Source organism: Stegostoma tigrinum, chromosome 37 (genome assembly GCF_030684315.1).
Source record: "Stegostoma tigrinum isolate sSteTig4 chromosome 37, sSteTig4.hap1, whole genome shotgun sequence".
NCBI lineage: Eukaryota > Metazoa > Chordata > Chondrichthyes > Orectolobiformes > Stegostomatidae > Stegostoma > Stegostoma tigrinum.
Window position 1 is genome coordinate 10,053,124 of NC_081390.1, and position 23,565 is coordinate 10,076,688.

The window sequence follows — 23,565 nt, forward strand, 5'->3', positions numbered from 1 at the left end:
GCTTGGTCATCCCACCGTCCACAACCCATTGTATGTCATGTGCCTTTGGGGCAAAACAACTGGCCCACTTAACCTGCTGCGAAACTGCAAGTTGCTATCACAAGATATTGTGTATTTTGTACTTCCCAGGTCCTGCTCAGCTTCAGTCCTCTACTGCGTTGAGATGGAATCCAGTCATAACCTGGCTCGAATTCAACAGGGCCCCACTACCACTAACTGAAAGGTGCATTAATGCTTCCACTTACAAAGCACCTTGTCATATCGAAAAGTCTCCAAACACTTTGCATGGAAAATTTCTCGCCGAAGTGTGGTAGCTGTCGCAATGTGGGCCAAAGTTATAATTGTCCTGCACTGACATTTCTGATGGACTGTTATTCAGCTCCCACATACTTTATTATTCCATGTACAAAGTGTATCCATCCACCAATCCAAGTCAGTGTGAAATCTAAATCAATGGTTACCTATAAACTGATGCTGGGCCACTCTACAGGGAACTGGATATTGTCATTTATCATGCCATTTTGCTAACACATTAAGATTCTTTTCACTTAGAAAACATAAATGGAGACAGAAAATGCACAGATCAGTGGAGAAAAATACCAACTTATGTTTCAGAAAGGGCCATTAGAGCTAATTATTTCTTATAATGATCAAGTCATAGAAAAACTGCTGTCATCCAAGAACTGGAATTGCATTTTTTTTTCAACAATTTGTTTCTGGGATGTAACCATTGCTGGTATTTATTGGAATTTTAATCAACTTCAGAGAGTGGTGGAAAATCTTCCCCCTGAATTGCTGCAATCCATAGAGTAAAGATACTCCCTCTGTCATTTTGGTACGTCCAGGAGTGTGGCTGATTCAGATTGCAGGCGGAAACACAAAATACTGTAGATGTGGGAGATGTGCAATCCAAACAGAAAGTACTGGCAAAACTGTGGGGCAAGGAGAGTTAACATTTCAAGTCCAAACATTACCCTTTATTCAAACTGGTCAAGTCACCATAGATTTATCAGATCATAGAGATGCTCTTGCATTACAGAGAGACAACTGGTGGTTATTTAATCTGAGGGTCACCACATCTCAGGTGAGAGGAGAGAAGAAGTCCTTCATGGTAACCTCAGGTGGTGCAGGAATTGAACTCATGTTGTTGGTATCATACTGCTTTGCAAACCAACTGAGCTAAACCGATTCCATTCATAATTACTAAATAACTACAGGACAAAAACTTCATACAGGGCTTTGATGGTCAGCCATTCCCCAACAGACTTGTGAATTAGCATCATTTCCCCTCTATCTTAGTTATATTTTCACATCAGTCCTTCACAAGACTCCTTACATTGCTGTTCTGCAGGGAGTTCCAGGATATTGTCCCCTCAGACAAGGGAATATTATGTTCATGTCCCATATGACATATTTCTGACTGATGAAGTAACTTCAGTCATCAAAATCTCAGTTATCCTTTAGGTTTTTCCATTTTGTTGATATCCATATCTGATTTTGCACTGAAATAATTGGAAACCCATCCCACAATGAAGCAGCGTGAGTGGATAAGGAAACTGTGGAATTTTTGGCACTGCCTCCAGTCTTGCGATCAAAAATAAAGATAAAATCTTTCACTTATTTTGATTCCAGGTTATCAGACCATCTGTAGCAATGAGTTTATTCCTTTGAACCTTACTGAAATAAAAAGTAAATGGTGGCAAATGCTAGGAATCTGACATAAAAACTGAAAATGATGGAAATGCTCAGTAGGTTGAGCAACATCTTTGAGGGGAAAAACAGAGCTCCTGTTTCAGGCCCAAGACCTGAATTCTGAGGAGAAATCAGTTACCTTAGACAGTAATGATAATGGGAACTGCAGATGCTAGAGAATCCAAGATAACAAAGTGTGGAGCTGGATGAACACAGCAGGCCAAGCAGCATCTCAGGAGCACAAAAGCTGACGGAAGGGTCTAGGCCCGAAACGTCAGCTTTTGTGCTCCTGAGATGCTGCTTGGCCTGCTGTGTTCATCCAGCTCCACACTTTGTTATCTTGGATTCTCTAGCATCTGCAAAGTGTGGAGCTGGATGAACACAGCAGGCCAAGCAGCATCTCAGGAGCACAAAAGCTGACGTTTCGGGCCTAGACCCTTCCGTCAGCTTTTGTGCTCCTGAGATGCTGCTTGGCCTGCTGTGTTCATCCAGCTCCACACTTTGTTACCATAGACATTAACTCAGGTTCTTTCCATGGAAGCTAATGAATATTACTGGACATTCCCTGACTTATTGTAAATGAAGAATTAAGAAAACCTGTTTATGTCTGAAATAAATTATTCTTCTCCTCTAACACAAGCTAAAATACGCTAAATACAAGTGATCACAATACACTGTAAGTGCCTCAGATCCATTGAACAACACATGGGAGGGAAGCGACCATTGAGAGATGATTCATATTTTCAAAGAATGTGCTTTGTATTTGCTCAGTAATCAAAATTTATGCCACTGTGTTATTAGAAGGAATGTATCTATGTCTGAGTCAATGCAACACTGACTGAAATTTTGAGCTGAACTCAGTTGAGAAGGAAGTGAGATCATTTATCAGTGCAAGAGAAAAAGAAGAAAAAAAATGTCCTACTATAGATTCCAGGGATGCCTTACGCATGGAAAAGTCTTGCAGCCAATACTTCGTCTCAAATTCCCTTCGTACCTGATTCCATCTTTTAAAAAGAGCTCATTGTTAAAGCAAGTAAAAACACAAGTATAGAATTATCAATTAAGAAACCGAACAATGTAGGGATACATCAGAATATTTCATTATCCAACCAACTGTTCCTTGTCTTTGTTTGCACATTCTATTAGAAATCCCAGTGTCTCCTATTAGTTGAGGGGGGTCAGTTACCTGGATGGCTGATTGCAATGCAGAGTTCATTTCCTGCACCAGCTGAGGTTATCATGGACTCTCTTTCGCAATCTCTCCTGTCATCTGAGGTGTGGTGACCAGTCGTCTCTTTCAAATGTGAGAGCAGCCCTATGGTCTGCTAAGACTATGGTGACTTTACTGCTTAGTCACCAATCAGCACTAGTTCAGCAGCTTGCCTCCCAGTCTTCCCTTCCTCCGTCTGAATGTTTCAAACCTAAGGCTGGTTTTAAACCTTACTGCCCACATCTTTCGCCTTCTGTTGCAATGTTTTAGTTTGCTGATACCTCTAACTCTTGAGTTTGACTTCTCATTGGAGTGCTCAATCATAAGTCATCATCTGAAAGGTTTACAAAGATTTCCAGCCTTCTGACCGAAGGGAGATTGAACCTTCTGAGCATTGGGCAGATCAGTAATAGTGTTCTCAAATCCTGAGGAAGGCTTACTCTCTACTCCTACAATATATTTCGTCAGCCCTGCCTCAGAAGATACTGTCTATAAGTATTCATTCATTTCTGCCATAGCTGTCAGCAGGGGTTGTTGGCATTCTCCCACTTCCTCTCAAGACTTGTTCAATCCACATCTCAATAATATCGGCCCAATTGATTCCTCATCTTCCTCTGTTTTATACTCCCAATTTACTTTTCAACCAAGGACAAGGGTGGACAAGACTGCGAGCTTAGTCTATAATGTCTGCACTTGTCTTCTGTTCTCTCTCTGTGATTAGCCACTCTTCTGATTCCTGAATTTAGCATCCTGGCCAACCCCATTCATTCATCTTTCTCTCCAGCCAGTGAGTTCTAAGTATCCCCTGCCACACACTCATTTCAAAATCTGCTGTTCTTTTCTCATCCTTTTTCTTCAAATGGAACTATCTTCCCTGGAGTGTCAGACGCTGAGGGATGACTGTGCATAAGTTTATAAAATCATGAGGGACATGGGTGGAGTGAATAGCCATTTTTTCCAGGATGGAATAGTGCAAAACTAGATGGTATAGGTTTAAGGTGAGAGGGGAAGATTTATTAGGGACCTAAGGGGTAACTATTTCATGCAGACGACCACGCGTGTATGGAATGAACTGCCAGAGGAGGTGGTGGAGGCTGATACAATTATAAACATTTAAAAGGCATCTGGATGGATACATGAATTAGAAGGGTTTAGAGGGATATGGGCCAAATGCTGGCAAATGGGTCTGGATTAATTTAAGGCATCTGGTCAGCATGGACGAGTTAGACCAAAGAGTCTGTTTCCATGCTGTACATCTCTATGACTCTCAAACATTGCAGGGCACAACACTCCACACTGGTGACAGATTCAATGTCTGTCTCAGATTCAGGTTGACGCATTTAGATTTTAAAATGCCGCTTCAGTGACTGGTCATTCCTATTGCTGGAAACAATCAAATTTGGATTCCATTCTTAATCTTTGTTGTTTTTCACTGAACCTAGGGAACTGAATTTGTTAAAAACTGAAAGAACTGCGGATGCTGTGAATCGGGAACAGAAGTCTGGTAGCATCGGGAACAGCAGGTCTGGCAGCATCTGTGAAGGAAAAATGTAAGAGTTAACACTTTGGGTCTGGTGACCCTTCCGCAGAACTGAATTTGTTCACTGCCTCACTTTCAGCAACTCCTGAACCATCCCCTACTGTAGCAGTGCAGCGTTTGTCCATTTATCACTTTGACAGTCCTGTGATTGTCAGATTAGGGCTAATTTGGCGACCATTCCAGACGTTCCCAGTACTATTAGGAATTGGATTAGAAGTTTTGGACTCATCTCAATCAGAATTGTTATGGGCAGCAATGCAAGGACACTTTCAGCTTCTGGTTCTTTTGAAGTAATGAAACTTGTAGATATTGTTCAGTCTATAAGCGATAAGGGTGCATAATTTTAGTGTTAACATGAGGTATTTTCACTTCTTATCCAAGCATCCTATACAATTGATACATAAACACACTAAGTTTTCAACCACTATTTTCTGCTCTAAGTGCCGCATTCCTAACATCTAACATGGATCATCATTGTGTTCCTCCGGGGAGAGGGCACACAAAGTGAGAGGCTCACAGTGTTTTTCTCACATTGCTCCCAATGTTGCTGTTGCACAGCTTTGTATAATCACCCTCTCTCTGAGAGTTGTCCCCCGTGTGGCTCACAGCATAGCTCCCAGAATTATCATCACATGGCTACAGTCAACTAGCTACCACTTGCAAGCACCTGCCAAGTGACTTACTGGGGTGAGATACCGGATCATGACCAATCCCATCAACAAACAAAGTGCAGGCTGTCAGGAGAGGGCTCCTTCACACCTCAGTCTCTCCTGTGCCCAAGGACAACCAAAGGAAACACAGAAGGATTACACCCAGCCATTGACAGACCCTCTCCTCACTGTACAACACCACATTCAGTTAAAACAGTGATTGCTGGATACTTCTTTCATTCCAGTCTACTACACTCACTATTCAGTGTGGTCTTGCCCAGAAGATGGCATCAGAGTTTGTATGCCTGTGGGACACATTGGAATTTTTAAAATGGAGGGTAAGTAGGGAGAATTGTCAAACCTGCATGCTTCCAATGAACTTGCTGTTAAGTTTGTTCATTACCTTGTTAACAGGGTGGGCAGGACCAGAATCAAACTTTCACTCAGACAAATGGAAAGATTGATCAAATAGGATTTCACAACAGCTGTAGGCCACTCAGCTCTTAAGTCTCCTCCACCATTCATGATGTGATTTTGGTTTCCATCCTGTATTTTTGTCTATTCCTACACCTGCACACCACCACCCCCACCTCACCCTCAACCCCCACCACAGCCCTGTCCAATCAAACATCTAAATCAACATCAAATTCATTTCATAAGCTAGACAGGTCCGGACACTGTCTGTTCTTCAAAAATCCACACACCACAGCTAGTTCCCAAGGCAGCTACAGTCACCATTAACCAGACACTGACCTCTCATCCAGCTCTAATGCAGGCCCACACCTTTATGATTTATAATGCCACTGGTCCAGAGCGAATGACGTAGGGATTGGACCTGGAAGTGATCCAGATGTTGGGCTCCTGAAACTCTCACCCACAACAATCCCAATCAGGCGTCACTGTTAAAGAATGAACAATGAAGACCCAAATGTTTGGCTTGGGTGGAGAGGGGATGTTGAGGTGCGCAACCTCCAGGATTGGGTTAGGAATCCCTGAACAGTTTTAATGCTGCATGGGTTTCCCTGAACAGCAGAAAGCTTTGAGACTAAAATCCCTAATCACTTTTAAAAGAGGTGTAGGGAAATGTTTGAAAAACAAAATCTACTCTTGAGAGCCCCAAGGCCTGCAGGGCTGAACACACTAGCAATTGATGTATCATTTCTTTGAACCAGGAACAATATCATTTTTTTTGAATCCCAGGACTGGAGTTCATTGGGTACACTCTGAAGTGACCACTCTGGCATTTTTCATTACATGTGAGGTGCTGCTTCTATTGTGAGAACATGAATTATGGCTTATGATTCTGCTTTGTTAACAACCTCTCCCTTCCCCCATATTCCCAGCACATCTCTGAGCCCATGTGTTCTGAATAAACCTTAGGTTTCCAATTATTTCCAATCAAAGTCAGCAAAGCCATTAACAGGATGAAGAGTCAAGACACCAGAGCAGGGACTAGCTGCAGCTGGGGAAGAGATTTAAAGACTATTAAATATCAGATGTTAGCACACTGGTCTTACTCCTGCAGTCTGTGTGGGCGACTGTGAACACAAATGATATTGAATGAAGCTCAATTACGCTTCTGTAGGAGAAGCTAAAGCCTACTGAGAAAGCAGGTTATTGTACTATAACCCAGCTCAGCCTGCATATCATTTCCCTTACTTGACAAACTTCTCCCCATTCGCTCCCATTGCCTTGTTTTTGGACTGATCGACATGCTCAGACACAGGAAGTTTTCCCACGTCCAACCTTCGAGCTCCTAAAACTCCAGTCTTAAGCCCACAGGGAGATGAGCACATCTCAATGGCAACTCGAGGTTTCAGTCCCAAGTACACCCAGATGTGACAAGTTTCCACTTGCTGTAAACACCCACCATCATCTGGCTTCTCGAGTGAGATTTTTGATGAGATACAGGGGGCTGATATAGACACTGTCTGGAAAATGGATTGGAGATTTATTAACCGCTCTTCATACAGCGCTATAAAGTTTTTTCCATTTGTATCAAAACTGTCTGCTAATTGTCTGAAGAAGTGGGATTTTAGTGTCATGTGTCACTGTCATCAGTCTGACGAGGGATGTGGTGTGGACTGTTGGTATTGATTAGAAACTAGACCAGCTATGCAAATACTGTGGCTGCAAGAAAGTTCAGATGTTGGCAATTCTGCAGCAAGTAACTCGCCTTCTGACTCCCCAAAGCCCATCCACCATCTCCGATACAGAAGTGTGAAGAAATACTGCCTATTTGCCTGGATGGGTCCACATCCAACAACATTCAAGCAATTAGATACTGTCCAGGGCAAAGTAACCTACATGACTGGCACAACATCCAACATTTTCAACATTTAATCCCTCTCCCAACCATGTACCGTGCCAACACAGTGTCCCACATACAAGATACACCGCAGCAACTGATAAAGAATCTCCGACAGCACCTTCCAGTCCAGTGACCCATTCCAACTAGAAGTACAAGGAAAGCAGATACATGGGAACATCACAACTAGCAAGCTTCCGTCCAAGCCACATGCCACCCTGGGTTGGAACAATGTCACTTTTCCTCACTGTTGCTGGGTCAAAATCCAATAACCCCTTTCCCTAATGGATTGTAGCTGTACCTACACCACATGGAATGCAGTGGTTCAAGACGGCAGCTCAGCAGCAACTTTTCCAGGGCAATGAAAGACAGGATTAAATGCCAGCCTGGTCAGTGATGCCCACATCCCATGAATGAATAATTAAAATGTGCAGGTTAGGGGTAATCCTTCAGAGGAACGTGATGTTCTTGTTTCTCCTCTTGGCTGATTCGATCAGCTGCTGACTTTAGGGAACAGCATACCACATGCTAACAGAAGGGGATAACCAGGCTTTGTGAGGCCGAATGCAACTGCTATTCACTTCCACATTTTACGTGAATAATGAAACATTGTCTTCTCAAGTCATATCTTCTTTCCTGTGCTTTGGCAGTTAATCATGCAATCCGTTAAAAATATCAGCAAAAATGGTTAACTATGGACTTCTTAGGAGTTGCTATCTTTGGATGAAAAATTTTGTCGGGCGTTTTTTTGAAAAGAATGAAAATTACTTCACATACAATACTAATTTGAAAATCAACATGATGTTGTGATAGACACTCATTGTTATACTTACCAGCTAAATAAAAACAATCTTAAATCCATGGTGTGGAGGTGTCGGTATTGGACTGGGGTGGCCAAAGTCACACGACACCAAGTTATTGGTCCAACAGATTTATTTGAAATCACAAGATTTCGGAGCGCTCCAAAAGCTTGTGATTTCAAATAAACCTGTTGGATTATAGTGTCGTGTGACTTCTGGCCTAAATCCATGGTGTCAGATTGCCACTATGGTCGGTCTCCAACAACCATGGCCTAGATTTTGGACTGCAAGGTGCTTGCCGGAATTTTCTTAGTTTATTCTTTACTAACTTCTCCAATGCAATGAGAAATGGCCCACAAACACTGACCTGGCCAGTGTTGACAAAATCTCATGAATAAACTTTTTAAAAATCTTGTTTCTTTAGGTCAAGTACAAGTGTCACTGTTTTATGTTTCAACAGATCAATCAACTGAGGGGTCAGATTTGGCTTCTCATATCCACCATACTTGTAAGGTCAGGGCTATTGTGCAGCATTCCAGGAACGGGGAGAACCCTGTGCCAGCAATGGCAAGACTTGAGGGCAATATATATGGGTGATCCACGGTGTCTCGGAACCACATCAATGTTTCAAACCCAAGTTTACATCAATCTGAAGTTGTTGATATTTAGGCTATTCAACAATGAGGCAACTTTACTTTGATCAATCCGGAGTTGAATGGCCTGTTCCTGTACCCAATGTGTAAAAACACACTAAAAGCTATTCATTGCAAACCTCCAGGCTGAAAAACAACCATGTGCACAAGGAGACCAGAACATCTTCAGACAGACAAGTTTCTTTGGTCCTTATATAACGTAGAATCCCTGCAATGCAGATAGATGCCATCAATTCAGTACATTAAGTCTGCACTGACCCTCTGAAAAGCATCCCATCTACCCTCACTCCAGCCCCATAACTCCAAATTTCCCATGGCTAATCCAACCAGCCTACACATACCTGAACACTGAGGGCAATTTTGCACAGCCAATCCACCCAATCCGCACATCTTTAGCTTAACCCTTGAACTGAGAATGTGGCATAAAAGGGGGAGGTCTAGAAACTATGGAGCTCAAGTGAAGCAATGAAAACAGTTTCTCTTTGTTGCGCCTATCTTCCCCTTTCTCAGCCAGCTATAAAAATGAGAAGCAATTGGTGGAGAGGCAAGAAAAACGTGGCAATAGATGAAGTGCCATGACAAGAAAGGAAGGAAAGATCTGGAAGGGTTTTCATGTCATTCTGCTTCTGAACCAACAATTCTGAGAAATTATCTCCATTCCCACTTTATACCTGAGGAACAGTTTGTGCAAATGAAACACATCAATGAGCAGAGGGATTAAAGTGGCAATGGGAGATATCGTAACAACAGAAATAGTTTACAGTAAGCCAAAAAGCTACTAACATATTACGTATTCATTTGTAACAATGACCCATTTATCTATAACAATGTTTCACAGGGAAGCCTCAGCTTAACAACTACTGACCATGGCGTAGCTCTAAAGGAGAAAAGTCTAGAACTGACTCGCAAATTGGTGACTCTGGGTCCCGTTCCCAGTGATGAAGAACGCTGCAATGTTTCTCATACGGCGTCCCCATGTGAACACTGAGGCGTGTGGCACCTTCCGGAAAGTGGTAGTGCAGTTTGTGGAAATAGTCACCAGCTGATCCTTTAGGATCACCAATTCCCAGAAGGCCGTAGCGACGTTCATCAGGGCCAGTGCTACCACCCAGGACTCACTGCTGAGAATGGCTAGGACCGTTTCCAAGTTCAGACTGTATTGAAGATGTAGGGACCAGACAGCTGATGCTGCAAAGGTCAGGTGACAGAAGAAGACCTCCATGAGGAACAGATTGAAGAGTCGGCGATTATTCTTGGCCACGCATTTCATGAGGAAAAGACAATGATGGTCAAAGTTCACCAGACACATGTTGCACAGCTTACAGTGCTTCGCTTGCTCTGGTTGAATAATCTAAAGGAACAAACAAACAGTATTTAGGAACAAAAATGGCGCCTACTCCCTCCTCACTCCCAAGTTTAATGGACCTTCCGAGTGACTGTTCTGATTGGACGAATTTCATCACATGATCTTCATTCAGCTGCCTTGTTCAATCAAACATCTGGCTCCCACTGCTAACAGTTTTTAGTGACTAAAGTTCTCACAGAAGATTACGGAAAAAGATATATTTCGTTAATGCCCTAGGGATGCTCTTCCTGGCTGGCAGATATCAAGGCATGCATTTCAAAAATCTGACAGTCTCCATGACAAACATGGAAGGTTGCATCAAACGATGTGGGGTAAACACATTCCTGCTCACCCTCAGCTTACAACCGAAAGTTAGTGCTGTTTGTAAGGAAGCCTTGTTCCTCTCCTTATGAGCAGCAGCAAGTTGATTTGAACTGGGATGGGAACAAGAGTGTCAGGGATCAAAATGATGACTCACCAGAATGTAGGGAACAGTGTTGCATTAGGTATGGTTGGCTATAGTGGCGGGAAGCCATATTAAAGCCAGCGGGAATGAGAAGGTCAGAGGGCATGAGATCAGGATGACCCCCAGCTTGAGGTAAGTGTAATATCATATCATGAATCCCTACAGTGTAGAAACAGGCCATTCAGCCTACTGAGTTTGCACCGACCCTCCAAAGAGCATCCCACCCTGTTTGAGATATAAGAAGAGGCAGCATAGACAAGGACTCAAGAGGCTGAGGGGTGACCTTATAGAGGTTTATAAAATCACGAGAGGCACAGATAAGGTGAAAAGCCAAGGTCTTTTGCTGTGGGTAGGGGAGTCCAAAACTAGAGGGGCATAGTTTTAAGGTGAGAGGGGAAAGATTTAAAAGGGACCTGAGGGGCAACTTTTTCATGCGGATAGAGGTGCATATATGGAACGAGCTGCCAGAGGAAGTGGTAGATGCCGATATAATTACAACATTCAGGAAGAGGAATCCCCAAATATATGTTGGTGTGGGAGTGGGCTCTTGTGGTGCATTGGTAAGTGTCCCCACCTCTGAGCCAAGAGACTCAGATTCAAGTCCCAACTGCTCCAGGTGTGAAATAACATCTCTGAACAGGAAAAGCTGTGCTGGTGTAAGGAAAGTCCAGGTTGACATCTAGAGCAGAGAGAGGTGGTCTCACCATTTCTCTTTAAACCCCCTCCCCTTAAGTAATCCTCATGATGCCGCCTCTCTTGGGGTTTACTGGGATTTGACACCAAGAGAAGCGCCCACCTGGCAGCTTTGCCTAAAACCCATCATCAGGCCCAACTCCTCGAAGCCTCAGTCCATTCTACAGCCAGTCTATCACAAAGCTCAACACAGTGACACGGCTGGTGACAGACAGAAGTTTTCACACCAAACTTATTTCACCAGAGGATTGATGGCAGGTAATGGCAGGATAGTTGAATGGGCTAATCTCTCAACCTTTAAAACAAGACGGGCAAGATTTATACAATTAACAGTAAGGCCATGGGTAATGTTGTAGAACAGGGAGACCAAGGGGTTCAGGTACAAAATGCTTTGAAATCGGTGTCACAGATAGACAGGGTGGTTAAGAAGACATTTGTCATGCTTGCCTTCATTGCTCAGACATGTGAGTAAGGGTTTGGGATGTCATATTGCAGTCGTACAGGACATTGGTCAGGCCTCTTCTGGAGTACTGCGTCCACTTCTGGTTGCCCTGCCATAGGAAGAATGTTCTTAAATTGGATAGGGTTCAGAAAAGATTTACCAGGATGTTGTCAGGAATGGAAGGTTTGAGTTATAACGATAGGGTGGACACTCTTTCACTGGAGCATAGAAGGTTGAGGGATGACTTTATAGAGGTTTATAAAATCACGAGGAGCATAAATAAGATGACTAGCAAGGTTCTTTTCCCTAGGGTGTGGGAGTTCAAAATTAGGGGGCATATTTTTGAGATGAGCAAAGAAAGATTTAAAAAAGGACATGGGGCACAGAGCAATTTCTGTGTGGAATGAACTTTCAGGGGAAGTGGTGGTTGCAGATACAGCCGCAACATTTAAAAGACATTTGGATAAGTCCATGAATAGGAAAGGTTTGGAGGGATATGTGCCAAATGCAGGCAAGTGGGATGAGTTTAGTTTGGGAACATGGTGGGCGCGGAATTGCTGGACTGAAGGGTCTGTTTCTATGCTGTACGATTCTAAGTAAGTGGATGAGTACTTGAACTGTCATAACCTTTGAGGCTATGGGCCAAGTGCGGCTAAGTAGAATGAGTCGCGATTTTTGTCGGTACTGACTCAAAGGGTATCTTCTGTACTGTGTGATTCTAAGCTCATATTCCATCCTCCGAATGAGAGAGAGGTTCAATTTTGAAGCAAATGGAAAAGGCATCAGTGTGTCGCACAGCGGCGTCAGTGTAACTCGCAAAATGTGATCGCCCTTACCTCACAGTAGATGCAGAATCTGGATGGATTCTCATTTGCTTCGATAAGCTCGGTGATGGTTACATACACAGCCTTGCAGCTAGTTTCCTGCAGCTTCCCCGGGTCCCTGGTTAACATCTCCTTGAACATCCACAGCAACAGGGTGGCCTGCAGTGTCATGCAACACAGCAGGAGGTATGCAGGCCACAGGCATGTTATGAGTCAAGGAAAGATCTCTCATTTGCCCACACTGATGGGATGGCTTTACCTAGGGGTATCAATGCCCAAACGTATCCCATAGAGGTGTGCTGGCCAACATTTTTCTCTCAACCAACACCTAAAGTAGATTAAGTCGGAAGTCACACGACACCAGGTTACAGTCCAACAGGTTTATTTAAAAATCACAAGCTTTTGGAGCATGTACTCCAAATAAAATAAACCTGTTGGACCATAACCTGGGTGTCGTGTGACTTCTGCCCGTCTGCCCCAGTCCAACACCAGCACCTCCGCTTCATGGCTACCATAAAGTAGATTATTCATCACTTTTTCACGGATGTGGGGATTTGTCTTTTGTAACTGTCCATCCATAACTGGCCCTTGAAACGCTGCAGTCTGCGTGGTGAAGGTACACCTAATGCCGTTAGCTCAGTTGGCCAAATGGCAGGTTTGTGACAAAGACTGATGCCAAAAGTGTGGGTTTAATTCCTGCTTCAGCTGAGGTCACCATGGAGGACTCCTTCTCAACCTCTCCACTTGCCCAATGACCACCAGCCATCTCTCTCTCTAAAGAGAAATTGGTCTTCTGGTGACTTTACCTTTATCTTACAGTGTAGTTTGGAAGAAAGTGCTGCAAATACATAGCTGGTCAAACAGAGAGAAAAGCCAAGTAAACGTTTCAGCTCTGTGACCTTTCAGAGATCTGTAAGGTTAACTCCTTTCTCTCTCCACAGATGTTGCTGGACTGCCTGAGCATTTCCAGCTTTTGTTGCTTACTGTTACCATACTCTGTAAGCATGGGACCTTATACATTGCATTAGTATCTGCAGCAAGTTATCTGCTTTGTATTTTGTTGCCTCTTGTGGGGACTTGCAATGCACAAATTTCCTCTAATATAACAGTGACCATGCTTCAGAAGTATTTCATGAGGTATGAAGGTTTCAAGGTTGTTAAACATTACTTTAATAAAAAAAAGTAAGTTATTTCCTTTAATGAAACCTAAATGCTGTATCGATCAGTGACACAAGTGAAGCAGTCAAAAACCCAAAGATTTGGTCAGATGGAGCAGTTTGGAGCTGGAAAGACAGAAGGAATTTGAAGGTAATTACACAGAATACAGAATCTGAGGTGGCGGTGAGAGGTGAATGTTGCCATTCAATTAGTTTGATAGATGTATATTTAGATTCAGCAAGGGTCGGGTAGGAAATGGGGTGAAAGGGAGAGAGAGAAATTGTGAGAGATTAGAGAGAGTGAGAGAGGGCAAGTGTGAGAGATTAGAGAGACAGGGCAAGTGTGAGAGGAGAGAGTGAGTGAGAGGACAGAGAGAGAGAAAGCAAGTGAGAGGAGAGGGACCGAAAGAGACAAGGAAATAAGAGAGGCAGAGTTACAGAGAATGAGAGAGAAAAAAAGTGAGGAAGGGAGACAGAGTGAGAGGAGAGAGTAAGTGAGAGAGGGAGAGAGAGACAAAGCAAGTGAGAGGGAGAGAAAGGGACAAAATGAGAGAGAGAGAGAGAGAGAAACAGAAAATGAGAGAGAAAAAGTGAGACAAGAGGCAGACAGACAGTGAGATAGATAGACAGAGAGAGAGAGAGAGAGAGAAAGAAGGTGAAGTAGGACAGGAGTAAGATAGGGAGAGAGAATCCAGTTACTTTGTTTTTGTATTTACAAATTTTCCAAATATGTAAGCTATTTGAAACCACCATTTTTTGAAAATGGGATTCAGGGTGTGAAGTTTCTAATTTCAGTTAGTGTTGAATAACACAAAGGCAGAAACTAAACCTGTTCACAAAACAGAATGACTGTGGAACCTATGCATCAGTCATCTCAAGGAAAGCCTAGTAATCCACGTATACGCAGCAAAAAGGTCACTGACCCATCACTTTACAAGTCTGCTATAAACAATGGTGTACGTAAAGGATATCTGGTAGGATCTTGCAATAGAAGCAGTACAAAGAATGAAAGATCCCAGCAGCAAAGGTGCCAAGGTACATTGGATTTGGTAACCTGTGACATGGAAAAGAAAGACAAAGACAGAGTTAAGCTGTACACCTGATCTCAATTCTCAACACCCATGCTCTCCCTAACCTTGAGGCACAAGTGCAATATCTTTGTCTGTACTTTTTTTATAGTTAGAAAAGTGAGAAACTAACCCTCAGGCCAGGATATAGGGTCTGAAACCTGACTACCTTGTTCGCTAACTTTAACAGGCCACTGTCTTTAGGCAGAAACTTGACAACCTACATTTATTTTAAAAGGATCGTATGCATTTTCAGTTCATATTGCACAATAATGGATGAGTAACATGATGATCCCTTAATGTGAAGCCCACTACACTGCAGATAAATAAATAAAAAGTTTGCCTGCTTTTGTTTTTCTCTAAAGGCAATGCATCTTCAAGAAAATACTGCATAGCCCAGAGAGCCAGGTGAAGGTGATACTGGAATAAATTTTTACTCAAATTTATACTTATTTTAAGCGAAAAGTAATAAGCATGTGACCCCAAACCCAATCAAGCAATTTCATTATCTCCTTTACATGTGCACAAGTCTCAATTAATGGCCTCAACATGTATTTAATTAACACAACTGTTGTACATTTAACAGTGCCTGCTACTGGGTCAAATGCTCAACATAGGAAATTGTTGATTTGCAATTTAGCGTCATAGACATGTACACCACGAAACAGACTCTTGGGTCCAACTCGTCCATGCCAACCACATACCCTAAATTAATCTAGTCCCATCTGCCAGCATTTGGCCCATATCCCTCTCAACCCTTCCTATTCATATACACATCTAACAGCCTTCTAAATTTTGTCATTTGATCATTGCGTTACTGAAACTAGCATGGTGGCTGGTTTGCCTTAACAGGAAAGGTGAAGCTATGCATGATATGCCAAAATGTTGGCTAGAAGCCCAAGGAGTGAGAGAGCAAGAGTGCAAGGGAGAGAGAGCGAGACAGCGAGAGAAAGTGTGTGTGTATACGTGTGTGGGGGCGTGGGGGGAGGGGGTGGTTTAACAGTGAATGAAAGGCAGTGTTGCCCAACTGATGGTGCATTGGAGATAATAGGAACTGCAGATGTTGGAGAATCTGAGATAACAACGTGTAGAGCTGGATGAACACAGCAGGCCAAGCAGCGTCTTAAGAGCAGGAAAGCTGACGTTTCGGGCCTAGATCCTTCATCAGAAAAATTTGTGAAACGTCAGCTTTCCTGCTCTTAAGATGCTGCCTGGCCTGCTGTGTTCATCCAGCTCTACACCTTGTTATCTCTTATGATGGTGCATTGGGTTTTGTGGAGTGTGTGTGTGTGTGTATGTATGGTTAACAGTGAGTGAAAGGCAGTATGCACAACTGATGGTGCACTGGGTTTTGCTGTAAGTGCAGTGATGGTTGGGTCAAGTTTGCTGTGAAGCATCTGTATTGGAATATCTCAGCAGCCTCTCCAAGAATGACAATGGACGCAGGGCAAGGCGTCAGAAGGTACCACTATGCATTTAACCACTGCCTGGTGAGAGTCTAACAGGGGCTGCAGGCAGGTCAGAGGACTAAAACTGGCCAAGAACCACAATGAGGGAAACACAATCACCCAAAAGTGTTCTGCCATTCATGGGTCATGGGGCTCACCACTGCCACCATTGGCAAAACCAGGGAAGTGCAGTATGACAGGAATCACAAAGCTGTATCCAAAACAGAAAACGATAACATTTTAACCAATTCAAGATCTCTCAGCAGCATTTCATTAAATGATTCAGGAGTCATTGCTATTCTCAGATTCTCCACAGGGCGGTGAAAAGCAGAATGCCACCAACACCCATTATTTCTAGTTGCTGAATGCACTGGGGTAGTAACCCTAACCCTAATCCTGGGTTTGCGCACTAGTCCCTGATTCCAGTCAATAGTTGCGAGAGGAGCTGCAGAACACTGGCCTGGGAAACAGAATGAGAACTGTGCATGTACCAGCAGTCGTTCTTGCTCCTGATTACCCTCTGCTAGCTACTTCTGGAAAGTACAGACCACAAGAAAGGAAATTTTATTCTGGTTCATGCTGGTCCTAGGTTCAAGTTGCTAAATTCCTCGGGATTTCCCTGAGATGCCCAGGAATTGAAGATTCATTCTGTGAAAAAAAACGTGTTTTAAAGCAAAGCATGGCTATCATATCCACTTATAATTTAAATTTCACATCTCCTTTAAACTCCATCCCCCACCTTAAAACTACATCCTGCACTATTTGATATAAAAAAAGCATCTTTTTCTTTTGCAATTCATTCAGTATTTCTGAATGACTTGAGTAATATGGTGTCCATAACTGGGTCCAGTGCAGTTTAGGCGTCAATGTAGACTGACACATAAATTCAGTATTTACTACATGAGTTGCAGCATTTTTAAGAGTCAGTTTGACAACTTCTTTTCCTGCAATTGTACCTCTTTGCTGCAGAATCAATTTGATGACCATCACAGAATTCCTGATAATCTGGCTCGGTGTATAATATTAGTCAATAAACCAATCATCATGTCAATCTTGTCACCATGTGAATTCACTACTTTCAAATGTGACCCTATGCTGCACTTCCTCTGTTTTGCCAATGGTGGCAGTGCTGAGCCCAATGATCTATTAAACAGCACAACACCTCAGCAATTGCATTTCCCTTTTCATGGTTTTTGTTTTAGACTTTTGGTGCTGCTTAATGCATCTTCTCAAGTGTAAGAAATTAAGCTGGCAGATCACAGCACTAGGGTGATACTTTCTGAGATTCCTCTCCAGTGTCTCAGGGAGTCCGTGCACTGGCTTCCAATCCAACAGCAACAGAGATTGTAACAGATGCTAGAAAGCAAATTATTGCAGATGCTGGAGTCTGTACTGAAAACAACAAATGCTGGCGATCACAGCAGATCAGGCAGCATCCATGGAAAGAATGCAAGTTAACATCTTGAGTCGAGATGACTCATCAGGTAATTCTTCATCTAGATGACTCTTCATGTCAGCGCTGATGAAGAGTCATCTAGACTCAAAATCTGAGCTTGCTGTCTCTTCTGTAGAAAGCAGTTGGCTGTGAGCCTACACATGGCTCGATAGGTCATTGAGAAATTGACATGGCAACCAGCATTACATTGAGATGATGACACAATTAATTCACAATGAAGTTCTGAAATCATAGAATTTGGCACAATAAATCCACACCAACCCTCCAATTAGCATTCCACCCAGACCCCACACCCCCAGTCTGATCTCTGTAAACCCGCATTTCCCATTACCCTTCCACACTAAAACTGTCTTCAATTACAGGGTCCATATCCCTCTATTCTCTTCCTACTCATGTACATGTCCAGGTGCATCTTGAAAGCTGCTAGTGTGTCTGCTTCCATCGCCTCCTCTGGCAATGTGTTCCAGCCACACACCACCCTTCATGTAAAAAAAAACTTTCCACTCTATCCATAATCTTGTAAATTTCTATCAAGTTACCCCTTAAACGCCCGTGTTCTAGCGAAAACAAACCCAGTCTATCTAACCTCTCTGCATAGCTAAAATCCCCATAGCAGGCAACATCTTAGTAAAAAATAACAGAAATTGCTGAAAAAGCTCAGCAGGTCTGGCAGCACCTGTTAAGAAGAAAAATCAGATTTAACGTTTCAGGTCCAGTGACCCTTCCAGTTCTGATTAACTGATTTTTTTTCTGCACAGATGCTGCCAGAACTGCTGAGTTTTTTCAGCAACTTCTATTTCTGTTCCTGATTTACAGCATCTGTAGTTTTTTTCCAGTTTTTATTTAACATCCTGGTCAACCTTTGTGTGCCCTCTCCTAAGCATCCACGTCTTTCTGGTTGTGCGGTGATCAGAACTATATGGAATATTCCAAGTGTGGCCTAGCTAAAGTTCTATAAAGCTACAGCATAACTTGCCTGTCCCTATACTCAATGCCCCTTCAAGCATGCCATAGGCCTTTTTGACTGCCTTACCTACCTGCACTGCCACCTTCAGTGATCTGTGAACCTGCACATCCAGATCCCTCTGCATATCAATACTCCTGAGGGTTCTGCCATTTACTGTATAATTCCCACTTGTACTTGATCTTCCAAAGTGAATCACCTCACATTTGTCCGGGTTAAACTCGATCTGCCATCTTTCTGCCCATGCCTCCAACTAATCTATAACCTGCTGTATCCTCTGACAATCCTCCTCATCATCCGCAACTCCACCAATCTTTTATCATCTGCAAACCTACTAATTAGACAAGCAACATTTTCCTGCAAATCATTTACACAGACCATGAACAGCAGACTTCCCAGCACTGATCCCTGTGGAACACCACTAGTCACAGCCCTCCATTCCAAAAAACTACCCTCTGTCTCCCATGATTAAGCCAGTTCTGCATCCATTTTGCCCCTGATACCATGCAATGTCACCTTTTTATACCAGTCTGCCATGAGGGACCTTGTCAAAGGCTTTACTGAAGTTCAGGTAGACAACATCAACCTCTTTTCCCTCAATAATCATTTTCATCACCTCCTGAAAAATCTCAATCCAGTTAGTGAGGCATGGCCTCTCCCTCATAAAACCACATTGTCTATTGCTAATAAGTCCATTTGCTTCTAAATGCACTGTCTCTGAGAATCATTTCCAATAATTTCCCTGCCACCATCATGAGGCTCACAGGCCTGTCATTTTGTGGATTATCCCTGCTACCCTTCCTAAACAGTGGGAGAACGCTGGCTATTCTCCAGTCCTCTGGGACCTCACCTGGAGCCTAAGAGGATACAAAGATATCTTTCAATGCTCCAGCAATTTGTTCTCTTGCCTCCCTCAATATTCTGGGATACATCCCATCAGTACCTGAGGATTTATCTACCTTAATACTTTTTAAGACATACAACAGCTCTTCCTTTTTAATAGCAACTCATGTAATCACGATTCAAGAGCTGGAACAAGTGTTATGGACCAGACCAAACCCTATCAAGATATATTAAAATGGTAGCCTAGACCCTAAACTTTCCTTATCTTAAAGGCAAGTGGTAAGTGTTGTTTTCTGGCTATAATTTGATTGGTCAAGCTACCAGATTTGAAGCAAAACAGTTTATTCGTACACTATTGTTAAAATACAACAAAAGAAAGAATTGAAATAACTTAACTATAACGGAAAACTTAGCAGAATAATAGATTTTTAAAAATTACTAAACAGTAACTGTTCCAATATAGTAACATCCCATAAACACACCCTTGGAAAAGGTAAATTCTGATATATAGATTGTCTCACATGCAATTCTACAGTCTTGGGGGAAAAACATTGACGGAAAACTCTGGGAAAGACAGTAGGAGGGAGTGATGTACTGCAGCTTCCAAACCCAGCTTCAAGACCCCAGCAACTGCTACTGAAAAACTAAAATTAAAAATTCTGGTTCAGTTGGAACTTGACACCACCCATTCAGGCTACTTCTATTGTTCCAACTTTAAAAATAAACCCAAGGCCTCACAAGCTGTTGTTTACTGTATTGGATTCAAATAGCTAGCTTATTAGTTCTGTCTTAAAACCCTACTTCAACAAAAAAAGGACAAAATATACCTCTCGAAGCTGTAGTATTTTCACACAAGCCCAGAATAAAGCTCTTCCTACCTGGAAAGGTGGGAAATGCGGTGGTACTGGAAAAAAACTGTTCTGCCAAGGACAGCAAAAGCAATGAGACTGAAAACTCCCCCATATTGCCTGAGGTAACTTGCGATGAGGAACACAACTGCACTCAGGACTCCTGGGAACAGCAGACAGCCATAGTACAGTCCTAAAGGTCAAAAGATATAGATAAGGCACCGTCGTTATTACCTGTTCATGAATTTTATAGAGGCCACTTAGTGCAAGGTAACTGAGCCAGCAGGAGGTACAGCAACTTTGCGATTTGTTCCTAGTCGAATAGCTAATCCTGACGCCTGAGCTAATAACTCAACAACACAGGTTCAGATCATCCCATGACAGCTGGGGATAAATAAATTAAACTTAAAATTTAAAAAAGCCAATGAACATGGTTGTTAAAGACTCTTCTTGATATACAGATGTCCTTTGGGGAAGGACGTAGAGCTGTTCAAAGTTCACAGAATCCCTACAGTGCGGAAAGAGACCATTTGGACCATCAAGAGTGTGCTGACCCTCTGAAAAACATCCCACCCAGACCACTCCCCTACCCTGTCCCTGAAACCCTGCATTTTTCCATGGCTAATCCATCTAACGTGCACATCCCTGGACACTATGAGACAATGTAGCATAGCCAAGCCACCTAAACCTGCACATCTTTGGACAGCTGGAGGAACCCAGAGCACCCAGTGGAGACCCATGCAGGCACAGAGAGAATGAGCAACCCCACACAGAAGAAGCACTTTGTCCCACTAAATCTGCACCAAACATAAATAATCTGCCACCCTCACCTGGTCTGGCCTACTTGTGATCCCAGACCCGCAGCAAATATGGTTGATTCTTAACTGCCCCTTCAGGCCAGCATTTCCCAGTATGCTGTGTACAAAACAGAAAATTCCACTCCCACACCACTGCCTCCCCACCCAACAAAACACTTCTTATTCTTTCACCATTCACCTTAAATCTGCTATTTTCTGCCTGTGGCTGCTCCACTAGTGGAAACTTAGAAAGCTGCAGTAATTACAGGCAGTAGGAACTGCCGATGCTGGAGAATCTGAGATTACAAGGTGTAGAGCTGGGTGAACACAGCAGGCCAAGTGGCATCAGAGGAGCAGGAAGGCTGACGTTTCAGGTCTGGACCCTTTTTCTGAAGAAGGCACCCCCACCAAGAGGATTTGAATCTCTCACCTCATCATGCTCTGTTAGAGGAATCCCAATCCACTAAAATACACTGCGGGTGAGAGTTTAGTCAGACACTTCTAAAGGAGCTCGGAAGAAGAACTGGTCAGCATACGGTGGTGGCTCAGGTAGAGGGGAAGGGAGATTTATTCCAAGAATCCTCTTTGTCTCTTAGTTAACATTGTGCTGTCAATCGATGCAGAGGGATTTGGTCCTGCCTCATGGGGACTGATCAGCACAATAAAACTGGCAGAAAACTCTCTCACATTTACCCATACTGCAACAGACACTGAGATTAAATGTCTTTTGTTATAAGAATGGCTTGGAGCAAATTTAACACAAGCAGGCCCGACTTCTTCATTCTCTTTCTCAGCCGAGACACAAGATCTTTCCACGGTTAGATTTTCCTGGAGTAGAGTCACCAGAGATTGTAGCTCCAGTGAAGTGACTCCATGCAACTATGGTAGGCATTTTTTTAAAATTAATCCATGGGACGAGCACATTGCTGTCCATCCCTAATTTCCCAGAGTGGAGTTAAGAGCCAAACACATTGCTGCAGGCGTGGAGTCACATGTAGACCAAGCTGGCTAAGGACGTGAGATCAACATTAGTGAACTCAAGGGTTTTTCTGATAAATGTCTTAATGCTTACGATTAAGGTTAATTCCAGACTTTGACTGATAGTCTTGTGGTACTATCGCTAGTATCAGAACGATTGGTAGGTCAGTAGTTTTCCTGATCGCCCATATCACTCCTCAGTCATTGAGTCCCAGGGAGGGACTCGAATCGGGAGCTTCAGGCTCAGTGATGGGGTCACTACGCACTGTGCCACAAAGTGTTCCCCTTGAAATAAACATAATAATCATTACATGTTAACGTTAACTCTGCTCAAAAGTTTTTGAGAAGATCTGTAGCTCAGGTTGTGGATGAGGTTGTAGACTTACTCGCTGAGCTGGTGTGTTTGGTTACAGATGTTTCACCACCCTGCTCCATAACATCACCAGCGTGTCTCCGGTGAAGCGTCGGTGTTCTGTTCCACTTGTTATTTATATGCCTCGGTGTGTTGGGTTGGTTGGTACTACTTCTGGTTCTGTTTCTCAGTGGTTTGTACACAGGGTCTAATTCAACAGATGGCGATAAACCCAACACCACAGTTCGAGAACCAGATTACAACAAGCCTGAAGAAATTACACAACTCAGGAGACATCAGCAAGACAGATCACCAAAAAAAATGAAGCCACAGGGATACAACACACCTCGCTTCTATGGAGTCCCCAAGGTACAAAAGACAGGGGTCCCCCTCAGACCCATTGTCTCACTACCAGTACACCAACCTATAGACTAGCCCAAACTCTTAAACAGAAACTGAAATACTTAGTTGACAACACTACCCACTCTATCCACTCCTCCCAAGAATTCCTCAACATCATCGACAACACCAGGATAGAACAGGATGAGATAAGGATATCTTTCAATGTAACAGCACTATTTACATTTATAAACATTGACTGAGCCAAAAAAGCAATTGCCACACTGCTGGACGCACCAGGAAGGTAGACGCCCCACAACAGCATCAACAGGGACAGCACCCTGAAACCGCTGGATCTATTCCTCACAATCCACTTCACCTTCATCGACTGTGTATTCAAACAAATCAATGGAACACCAGTGGGATTCCCAATATCAGGACTGATTGCAGAAGTGGTAGTAAAAAGGTTGAAATGGACAGTGCTCCCTAATATACAACCCAAACTCTTCGTCTGATATGCAGATGAAAGCTTCGTGATCAAACTCTCAAGACTAGAAGAAACCCACCGACACATAAACAACATCCTCACCAGAAGAACATTCACAATAGAAGAGAACAACAACTGGCTACCCTTCCTAGACATAACAGTGGAACATAAGAACAACGGGGAACTTCAGACTAGCGTAGATAGAA

At 43.1% G+C, this 23,565-nt stretch overlaps 1 protein-coding gene across 3 annotated transcripts in view; it reads right to left on the reverse strand.

The window, feature by feature from the left end:
- Positions 1-2,192: 2,192 nt before the first annotated feature.
- Positions 2,193-23,565, reverse strand: part of si:ch211-223a10.1 (uncharacterized) — a 47,796-nt gene continuing 26,423 nt past the window's right edge. For 2 of the 3 annotated variants that reach the window (XM_048563778.2, XM_048563776.2), the window contains 4 exons: positions 20,437-20,599; positions 14,752-14,834; positions 12,636-12,826; positions 9,630-10,204 (listed from right to left, as the gene is read on the reverse strand). In XM_048563778.2, coding sequence (XP_048419735.1) covers positions 9,746-10,204; positions 12,636-12,826; positions 14,752-14,834; positions 20,437-20,599 — 896 coding nt within the window. In that variant the 3' untranslated portion in view covers positions 9,630-9,745. Of the gene's footprint in view, positions 4,438-9,629; positions 10,205-12,635; positions 12,827-14,751; positions 14,835-20,436; positions 20,600-23,565 lie in introns of those variants that run through there. The other variant, XM_048563777.2, reaches the window with a different exon arrangement.